Here is a 10,914-nt window from a genome sequence, read left to right as displayed (position 1 = left end):
ACTACACTTCTCCAGCCCGAATGACATCCCGATGTCATTGCTGTATATCCTGGTGGTGTGGATCAGTGAATCGATGTCTCGTTCACTCTTGACATACAGCTTGATGTCATCCATGTACGGGAGGTGGCTGACAACTGCTCCGTTCCATAGTCGGTATCCATAGCCAGTCTTGTTAATGATCTCACTGAGGGGGTTCAGGCCTATGCAGAACAGCAGTGGGGACAGAGCATCCCCTGGGGAGATCCCACACTTGAGGGTGACTTGTGCTATGGGCTTGGAGTTGGCCTGTAGTGTTGTACGCCACATCCCCATTGAGGTCCTGATGAAGGCTCTTAGGGTCCTGTATATCAAGATCAACAGGACCCTAAGAGCCTTCGTATATATATATGAAGCCTTATATATATATATATATATATATATATATATATATATATATATATATATATATATATATATATTAGTGCTGTCAAGAGATTAAAAAAAAATAGAGATTAATTAATTATGATTTTTAATTAATTGATCTAATTAATCTCTTTTTTAATCTCACCTAAAAATAGCTGAGGAAAGCCCTCAACTTATTGTGGCAGACCAAAAGACTGATATAACAAAGAAAGTGACTTTATAAAGTCATTTATTGTTTAACAAACGTTAAACAGATGCAACCATTTACATACTGTTGTATTCTTTTGTAAAATAAGTGGAAAAATAAATACAAATAAAATCAAATAAATTAAGTGCTGCAAGTTAGCACATCAGAGTTGCTCTTTTCTGAGCAATACAGCACTGAAATTCCTCTGCTTCAGATAATGAAAAATAAAACTGACATTGCAGTGCTGCAAGTTAGCACATCAAAGTATTCTTCCATCACAAAAAAAAGTGCTGAACATCAAGCAATCTATTCTAGTAGGCTACAAATGACACAGCAGCTATGCTGACCACATGTGTCTCATTTCTTCTTCCTCAGCCAGTCGCTAAGACACACCAGCCTGGTAACATTTTCTGGAAGCAAGGCTGCCCTTTTCTTTTGCACTATGTGGCCTGCAAGGCTAAAGAGTCTCTCACAGGGTACAGAGGTAGCTGGGGAGGCCAGGTACTTTTGTGCTAGGACTGACAGCTTTTCATAGACTCCTGAGTGAGCATACCACCACTGCAGGGGACAGTCATCAATACTGATGCTGGGTTCTGCTCTGTAGCGCTGCAGCTCTCCAGACTCAATTCCATCTTCTGAGTCAGAGTCAGACCCCAGAAGGAGTTCGCTCCTCCTCTTCTTCTGAGCTGGTCCATCATCCTCTGTGGAGGGCTGGAGACTATCTGCTCTTCTGGGCTCTGCTGCCTGGAGCATATTCTCCAGAATGGTCCACACCTGAATGAATGAATGAATGAATGAATGAATGAATGAATGAATGAATGAATGAATGAATGAATGATTGTGATTAAAACTAAGTGCTTTTTTTTTTATTTTATTTAATCTTGTAAAGAACTTTGTGTTCCATATAATAAATAAAAGTTTGATTTGATAATGAATTGGACTCATTAGTCCAGCTTAACCTTATTGTCCTACCTGTTCCCTCTTTTCTCTTGGAAGACATTTCAAATCCTTAAACCGTGGATCCAATGCTGTGGCCACCTCGAACCATATCTCGTTGCCATTAGCTCGTCGTGCTGCCAGATCCTTCTGGAAGGCATTCTTGAACTTCACCACGTAGGCAGGATCATCATCAGTAATGTCCATGACACGGTACAGATGGCGAAAAGCAGGCAGCACTACAGAGCAAGAGACGTAGGCCTCACCACCCAGCAGCTCTGTCACATACCTGCAGAGGTGAAGAGGTTTGCTAAATAAACCTAGCTGGATTCATTTAAATCAAAGTGTAACTGATTTCCAATTTAATTGTCCTTAAAAGTTCCTTGTTATGTTCATTAATTTTGATTTTACACATGTAACAGTAGTTTATATAATTAAAATGGGAAGGTGTTTATTTGAACTTACTTGCATGGTTCAAGCAGGAGCTCCAGCCTCTGCAGTTTCGCCCACTCAGCTTCGGTTGGCAAGACCAACCTGTGGTTCTGTTGGTCCAACGTAGCCTGGACAGCCTCTCGGTTACATAGGAGGCGTGAGACCATTGCGAGAGTCGAGTTCCACCTGGTGGGTACATCCTGTATAAGTTGATCGCTCTTCTTTCCGAGTGCTACTTGTTGTTGGTTAAGTTCTGTGGTACTCGCAGGGCTTTGTTTAAAATGACCAACAATCTTGCGGCACTTTGCCAGTACACCGACAAAACCACTGCTATCGAGACATACCGTGATGGTCCTCTGGAGAATGTGAGCATTGCAGGCGATGTGCTCATATGGAAGTGCTCTCATAGCAGCCAGCATGTTTGCTGCGCTGTCTGTGCCAATGGTGGATATCTTGTTTTCAATACCCCAGTCATTTGCTACCTTGAGGAACTGTTCGGCGCATTTATCAGCAAAGTGCCTGGTTTCTGTTCTCATGACGGTCAGTGCAAATGAGTTGAGGTTCCACTCACTATCAATAAAGTGTCCAGTCACCCCAAAATAGCTGTGGTTGCCAGCTGAGGTCCAGTGATCTCCGGTTATAGCAACACAGTTGGGAGAATCCTCCGCCAAAATCTCAAGTTTGTTTTTCTTTTCGCCGTCGTACATTTTGCTGATTTTGGTCGTTACTGTAGTCCTGCACGGCGGCTTGTATGACGGGTCATTGGACGCAATTTGCAACACCTCTGTCAATCCTTCGTCCTCTACTATATTTATCGGCCTACAGTTCATCGCTATCCACTTGGCAATAACATTAGTCAGCCTGTCGGTCGCAGACTTGCTCATACGAGGGGTATTCTCTAGTTTTGTTTGGCGAAAAGCTTTGCTCTGGCTTGCTATATTGCTAACGTCTTCACTGCTAGCTGTTGCTGCACTCGCGGCTGGGTGCTTTGCGTTGAGGTGATAGGCCAAACTTGAGCTGCTTCGGTGGTAAGCAAACTCCTTCTTACACTCTAGGCAGACCACTTTACCTTTGTCAATGGTGCCGTCGGGGCGTTTATGAAATACAAATTTCCCGTTCATTGGGCCAACAACTCTCAGATGCGCCTGCATATCCACACTGTAAGCTAATCACCACTTCTCACCTTGACCTCACGACGTGACTCCACCCCCAACAAGTCAAGCACAAGGAGCCCAGCACATAAAAACGGATTTTATAACATAGCAACTCTCATACAAAATCAATGACGTCAAGAGATTAAAAATTAGATTAACGAGATTAAAAAACATAACGCGCTAAATAGCATTGTAATTAATTAATCGCAATTAACGCGATAATTTGACACCCCTAATATATATATATATATATATATATATGAAGCCTTTATACATACATATGTATATATATATATATATATATATATATATATATATATATATATATATATAGTGTAGTCGGATGGCAACAAAGAGAGGGAAGGTAGTCAGAATTGAGGGGATTGAACTACCAGAAGGCAACATTGCAGACATAGAGGACAGTTACAAGTACTTGGGGATCCCGCAGGCGAATGGGAACCATGAAGAGGCCGCTAGAAAAGCTGCAACCACCAAGTACCTGCAGAGGGTCAGGCAAGTCCTGAGGAGTCAGCTGAATGGTAAGAACAAGATCCGGGCCATCAACACGTACGCCCTGCCCGTGATCAGGTACCCTGCTGGGGTAATAGGCTGGCCAAAGGAGGAGATAGAAGCCACTGACATAAAGACAAGAATGCTCCTTACCATGCATGGAGGGTTTCACCCCAAGTCCAGCACCCTGAGGCTGTACGCTAAGTGGAAGGAAGGGGGCCGGGGACTGGTGAGTGTCAGCACCACAGTCCAGGATGAGACAACAAACATCCAAGAATACATTGGGAAGATGGCCCCAACTGACCGAGTGCTCAGTGAATACCTCAGGCAGCAGAAACCCAAGAAAGAGGAGGGAGACGAGGAACCATCATGGAAGGACAGGCCCCTGCACGGTATGTACCACCGGCAGATAGAGGAGGTGGCTGATATCCAGAAATCCTACCAGTGGCTGGACAAAGCTGGACTGAAAGACAGCACAGAGGCACTAATCATGGCAGCACAAGAACAAGCTCTGAGCACAAGATCCATAGAGGCTGGGGTCTATCACACCAGGCAAGACCCCAGGTGCAGGCTGTGTAAAGATGCCCCAGAGACAATCCAGCACATAACAGCAGGGTGCAAGATGCTAGCAGGCAAGGCATACATGGAACGCCATAACCAAGTGGCCGGCATAGTGTACAGGAACATCTGTGCCGAATATGGCCTGGAAGTGCCGAGGTCAAAATGGGAGATGCCCCCTAGGGTGGTGGAGAATGACCGAGCTAAGATCCTGTGGGACTTCCAGATACAGACGGACAAAATGGTGGTGGCTAACCAACCGGACATAGTGGTGGTAGACAAACAGAAGAAGACGGCCGTAGTGATCGATGTAGCGGTTCCGAATGACAGCAACATCAGGAAGAAGGAACACGAGAAGCTGGAGAAATACCAAGGGCTCAGAGAAGAGCTCGAGAGGATGTGGAGGGTGAAGGTAACGGTGGTCCCCGTGGTAATCGGAGCACTAGGTGCGGTGACTCCCAAGCTAGGCGAGTGGCTCCAGCAGATCCCGGGAACAACATCGGAGATCTCTGTCCAGAAGAGCGCAGTCCTGGGAACAGCTAAGATACTGCGCAGGACCCTCAAGCTCCCAGGCCTCTGGTAGAGGACCCGAGCTTGAAGGATAAACCGCCCGCAGGGGCGTGCTGGGTGTTTTTATATATATATATATATATATATATATATATATATATATATATATATATATGTATATATATATATATATATATATATATATATATATATATATATATATATATATATATATATATATATATATCAAGATCAACAGGACCCTAAGAGCCTTCATCAGGACCTCAATGGGGATGTGGCGTACAACACTAATAATTCCAGTTTATTTAAAATTTTGAGTCTTCTTAAAGCTCTAGTTCATGCATACTCATATATATCTTATAATTATATAAGAATAATAAATCCCAAAACAAATAAACTATGTGAAGTTTGTGCAAAAACAAACCACAAATTGTAGATTATTAAAGATCGCATGGTGACTCTGTTTGCTTAACAGCCCACAGGTACTGTTTGATCTGCTGACCTCACTTCAGTCCACTCTGCTTTGCTGCCAGTGATTGAGAACGTGTGTGTGTGTGTGTCTGTGTGTGCTTCTCCTTTGAACTTCGCCCTAATAGGAGGCTGCGCTGCACTTCTACCAAGCTTCAAACCCAGTTGTGTGGCCCCGGCTGCGTGACCTGAGGGCCTGAGTTTGTTTAGCTGCTGATCGAGTGCTTTTAAATGGAGATGTCTGCTACAGCGTGTTCCTTTGCAGAGAAGGGAGACGGTGGCAGCCCCCGTGGTGATGAATGGTCTTATTCCCCCCTCCCCCTACCTACTTCACTTCACCCATTTGCAGCTGATCACCTGTTGTTTGGTCACAGGGAGGGGGGTCTGGGTTTTGAATTCTGTGTGTGTGTGTCTGTGTGTGTGTTCTAGGACACAGTAGATGTTATTGATTTACTCCTGAAGTGCTGGTGGTAGACAGCTATAGTAAACTCTGCAGTTGTTGTATGTGTGTGTGTTCTTGTATCTTTTTAGTTAGGGAGATAAATTTGCCATTCAAAGCTTAAGAAGAGAGGACTTTTTGTTCCCGAGCTCTTCTAATTCTTTTTTGGGTTAAGATGTGGTTAAAGATAGAGCTTAGTTTAATTACAAGTAATATCAGACTGTGTTAGAGACTAACCTAGGTTAGGTGATAACATGGGATATGAAAATACAATTCAAAAAGGTTAACATCATGAGTCTATCCTCTGTCACTACCTGTTTAAGGAACCGCAGAAGAAGATTTGCCAGTCACACCTCAAGAAAAGAAAAACATGATGTATACATGTTGTTTGTATTTCTTTATCTCTCATCCTGACTTACGTTAAGTCCAAGTTGTTAACCTTTGGACCTGACAAATGAAGCCAGTGTAGAAGTGTCAAAAACAGATCATGGAGCTGCAAACAAAAGTGAGTCAATCCACACAGACGCTCAACTATAAAGTTGTTACAAATCGAGAGTTCACAGCAGACATCGGCATGTTACAGTCAGGTAGAAAAATTACCAATTTTCCACTTACACATTACAAGATATAATTTTTTTTAAACATACCCATTTCAACGTGAGGCTTCAAGTTAAGAGGATGGCTGCTTTGGCAGACAGATGGATCCTGACACAGTTGGTTGTAGCTGCAGCTGTCTGCCACCATTCATCTCCACTAATCTCAGTCATGGGATTGCACCTCTCCACCATGTTTTGAATTGTTTTTAATGCAGTTATCTGACTTCTATCAGAGTGTACATACATCCAAAGAAGTCTCTTGTTTATATCGGTGAAATCCTAATATTGTACTAGTACTGATGTTTAGCATTGAATAGCAGACATCTGTGCCTGCGCAATGCACCCAAAGTCTTTGAATACAGTCTTGTTAACCAAGATTGCTGGCAGTAACTGGTCATTTATGTGTTCCACTGTCCACAATCATAGACTTAAAGACTTTGATGAGCACTTTCTTGAAGTCTGTGAGGGTTTAGGGCTGTCCTGCTGTCACATCATCAGTTGCACAGGGGGTGTCATGTAGATGATTTTAGTCCTTTATGCGTAATGTTGTTTAAGGCTGCATTTTAGATGGCCTTACCTAAGAGAGGTGATGCAAATGCTTTTGAAAAAAGAATTAGTACCAAAGCTGAGCAAACAAGCATGAAGGGAACAACCAAACTGAAAGTTTTCCAAGTTTAACCTACACAAAATCAGAGGAAAGCTTTATTGCACAGCTATTTCATCTCTTGATCTTTATGCCTAGTTTTTGTGAATTTCACAATTATCACTCATAAACCACGGAAGGGAAAGATGTTCAGATCAAACACTTGGTAAGTGCCTAGTCCAGTGGAGCGTTAAAAAAAAAAACCAAACCCAAAAAGGGTAAAAAAAAAAAAAAGTATTAATGCTTTAATGTCACAAAGTGCTGTCCAACTCTTTATGCTGCCCCCAAGTGGCTGAATAAAGCATTACACTCAGTCAATATTTACTATTTTAATTATTTTTTGAAAACAAAATCAGTTGCCATGCCATCAAAAAGGGTTTCATTTAAACCTAATCAACATAAGAAGAAACACCTACCAAATGCTAATAACATTAATAATGTATGCATGCCATCAGGATTCCCAACAACAGAATATCCATCCAGGGCATTCTTGCTGTGAGGCCACCAAACTGTCCAAATAAGAAAAAAAAAATCATCTACTGTGTCCTAGTCATGTCATTATGAAGTTAAAACGAGGAGCTAAACAGCACAGAAGTGTAGGATTACCGTGAGTACAAGCATGGTGTTTGTTTTTAGTGGAGCAGGTGCTAGATTTGTCTCACTGTCTGTCACCACAGACACTGCTGCTTTATGAAGGGGTTGCGTGTGTCTCAAAATTCCCCGATCAGGGACAGGAAGATCACCGCTACGCTTTGTGGATCACAGGAGCAACATAGGTGACTCGTGTTTTAAGTTGGATTTTGTCTTTAAGCCTCATAAGACCCGCACTTCACAAACAGCTGTGACTCTGTGATCCTGAGGGCTTTGTTTGTGTTCATCCTCTGGACCTCCAGGAGTAAAGGGAGGCATTTCAGCCACTTCTTTGTTGCATGGGGGCTTCTCAAGAAATAAAATCTTATTTGTGGTGGAACAAATCTTCACGGGGCTGAGCCACAGATAACACTGACACACAATACCGTATCAACGCAGCCCTCCATTGTTCCAGCCGGAGTAAGGCGATTCTGCTTGTCATCGTTGGCAACAGAAGCTACCAGCTGCTTTTGTGCAGCCAACAAGTGTCATTATTCAGCTCCACAAATGCGTCAGTCAGCTGAGAAAGAGGAAGGCTGAGAAATGTCTACAGATTCAGTGAAGTGATGCTCTCTCATGGTGACTGAAGAGGCCCAAGAGGCAGGTTTCCTGCCAGCAGATGAGGGTGTTATGGTACATATTATTGGATTGGAAAGTCTTCGGGATTTTCACCCTGTAATTCAAGTCTGCTGTTGCTTATATTGAATCAAATTAGACAAAGTATCACGCTGCTGGCTTCTAACTAGTGACCTGCACAATTCAAGAGACTTTTGCTGTAGCAGTGCAATGCCTTTCTGGGTTTGTTTCCTGGTAGTGAGACCTAGAGGTTCGAAGGATGTGCCAAATCCAAACAAGTATTTCATTCCGTGATATTTTATTAAGCTGCCACAAACCTAACAAACCGTTTTCATCTCATTAATATGACATCTGCAACAATAATGCAAACAAATACGTATCTGAGACACTTTTCAGCAGAAGCTAGTTTGATAAAAGACTCATCAGTGAGCTTCTCAATCTACATGCTCTCTAAAACAAAAAGACTGCATCACACCATCCTTTGATCCAAGCAATATTTACACTGAATATGACAGCAACAGCAACAAAGTACAATATTGACACCTTCTCAAAACTCCTGTCCTCACTATGTTGTATCCAGGGGCGTAATTTCCAGGGGGGTTATGACCCCCCCCCCCCCCAATAATCAGACCCAACCAATATAACACCCCCAATAAAATGAGGAATTATCTTGCATAAATAGGCTGTTGAGTTTCTTTACTCATTTCAGTTATTGCCAGCAAAATAGTTGCATGTTTAATCATCTGGGAATTTACCCAGATTTATTTATTTGTTTAGACAGAGATCTTAATCCTTCTCTGCCATTTAGTTTTTTTTTATTTAACCTTTATTTAACCAGGAATGTCCCGTTGAGATCAAAGACCTCTTTTTCAAGGGAGTCCTGGCCAAGAGGCAGCACATTTCAAGACAAATACATACGAACAAACAAAGTTAAAATTACACAAAACAATTACACATTATTGAGGCAGCCTGTAGGCCTTTGAGTTTAGTTTTAAAAACATTTAAAGACAACAGTTCAGTCAGTTTCCAGTCTTTCTGTAACATGTTCCACGAAAAAGGTGCAGAGTGGACAAAGGCTTTCTTACCCAGCTCTGTGCGGACAAGGGGAACAGACAACAGCAGCTGATCATTTGAGCGCAAGGAGTAAGAACCACTATTTGTCCTTGTGACCAAAGTACAAATATAAGGAGGCAGCAATCCTAGCATAGCTTTGTAAATAAAAGTGTACCAATGCCCCTGTCTTCTAATGGCCAAAGAAGGCCATTTTACTCTTAAGTACAAATCACAGTGATGGGTCAGGTATTTACAATTGGTAATAAACCTCAAGGAAGCAGGTTTAGTAGGTGACGTCTCTAAGTCTGTGCTTTAGTGGCAAATGTAACCATTAAGCATCGCTTTTCACTATTATTTGTGCATTTTTTGTAGATTGACTGTTTAAATAAAATTGTATCATTATTGTATATTGTACAACAAAAGAAACAAAAAACGAAAACAATAATTCATCATCATCCCCCATTCTGCCATGTCCCAGCCAGGATGGAGATCAGGTGATTAAGGACGCCACTGCCTTCAATCAATCCTCTTATTCATAAGCACATTTAAGCAGTTAAGCAAGCAGTTTAAGCTGACTTTTGCTTTGTGATGCAGTGATTGTCTGATAGAAGTTGTACCACCAACATAGTATGCAAAGCACATGTTCAGCAGCAGTAATCAGAATGAAGGATCTGAACTATGGTTGACTGTCTTTAAAACAGTCCTCATAATGTGACACTGCCAGCAGAATCCTGGACTGGTTACACCAGCCAGGCTGGGTCAGTGGATCACACTGCTGACACAAGATTGTGACATATTCTGACGCCTCAGCAGAACTGGAGCTTCATCACACCAAGCTCTATTTTCTTAGTCTTCAACAAATTTTGGTTAGTCTGGAGCCTTGCTCTTGGCTGACAGCAGTCCACCTGCCTCAAGGTTTTTCTGTTCAGCACATAGTTATCCTTAACTCTTACAAGCAATCGCCGCAGAACAATCAGTGGATATGAAAACAGACATGAAAACAGCTACAGTATGATTAAGGCTATTTTGTATGTGACATGTTTAAAGCAGTGTCGGGTGTGACGTGACGCCTCACCAGGGTCTCTTGTTTCTTGGTCTCTGTTGGGATTATCTTGTGATCTGCAGAGCAACGGTAGGCAGCTTTGTGCGGTACAGGAAGTGTGTAAAGATATCCCAATGCCTCCACATATCCTGGGGGCTGTAAACCACATAAAGGAGAGAAAACAACACCACTAGTGCCGGAAATCCTACCATCACAGGCAGGTGGGGTGACAATAGCTGTCTTTGGGTCCTCCACCCATCCCTCCTTTGCAGTCTGTCATTTGTCCTTACCTTATGTCTTCTTCATCTCACCTAGCCCTATTTTCACCACCACATCTGACCATGAGAGTGCGATGAAACCTTTTTTCATCTTTGCTCTCCAATACTTGAATTAGCTCTCTTCATTTCAGTCATTTTCCCTTATCTTTCTCCCATTTTTTCATTTTCTTCCATGCTTCACTGCTTTTCCAGCATGCGTTTTGCTCTCATTTGTACTCTTGCATTTTCACATCTGTGTTTGTTTGACTCCTCTTCTATTTCATTCAAGTTAACAGTGAATGTTAAGCATGTTTTAAAGGTGGCACAAATATGTTTAAAGTTCAAAGTTTGAAAGTATGCGTGGACAAAAATAGGGTAACAAATAACTTAAGGTGTTTATAGTAGTAGCTTAAAGGGAAATTTGGCTTCACAAGTCATGTGAAAAGATGTTTTTTTAAAATATTTAACACTATGCGTTCGTTAGTAAATCAAACTTATTC

General features: G+C 42.1%; 1 protein-coding gene across 1 annotated transcript; it reads right to left on the bottom strand.

Moving 5' to 3' along the window:
* Positions 1–614: 614 nt before the first annotated feature.
* LOC106675960 (E3 SUMO-protein ligase ZBED1-like) lies at positions 615–3,330 on the bottom strand. The gene is made up of 3 exons (XM_014411657.4): positions 1,991–3,330; positions 1,562–1,814; positions 615–1,363 (listed from the first exon to the last, which is right to left on the bottom strand). The coding sequence occupies exons 1-3, from the start codon at positions 3,106–3,108 to the stop codon at positions 947–949; spliced, it is 1,788 nt and encodes a 595-aa protein (XP_014267143.2). The 5' UTR covers positions 3,109–3,330; the 3' UTR covers positions 615–946.
* Between the last annotated feature and the right edge of the window lie 7,584 nt (positions 3,331–10,914).

The sequence above is a fragment of the Maylandia zebra genome, linkage group LG19 (assembly GCF_041146795.1).
Source record: "Maylandia zebra isolate NMK-2024a linkage group LG19, Mzebra_GT3a, whole genome shotgun sequence".
Taxonomy (NCBI): Eukaryota; Metazoa; Chordata; class Actinopteri; order Cichliformes; family Cichlidae; genus Maylandia; species Maylandia zebra.
The sequence above is the reverse complement of the archived record's forward strand: the minus strand, read 5'-3'. Positions and strand labels throughout refer to the sequence as shown.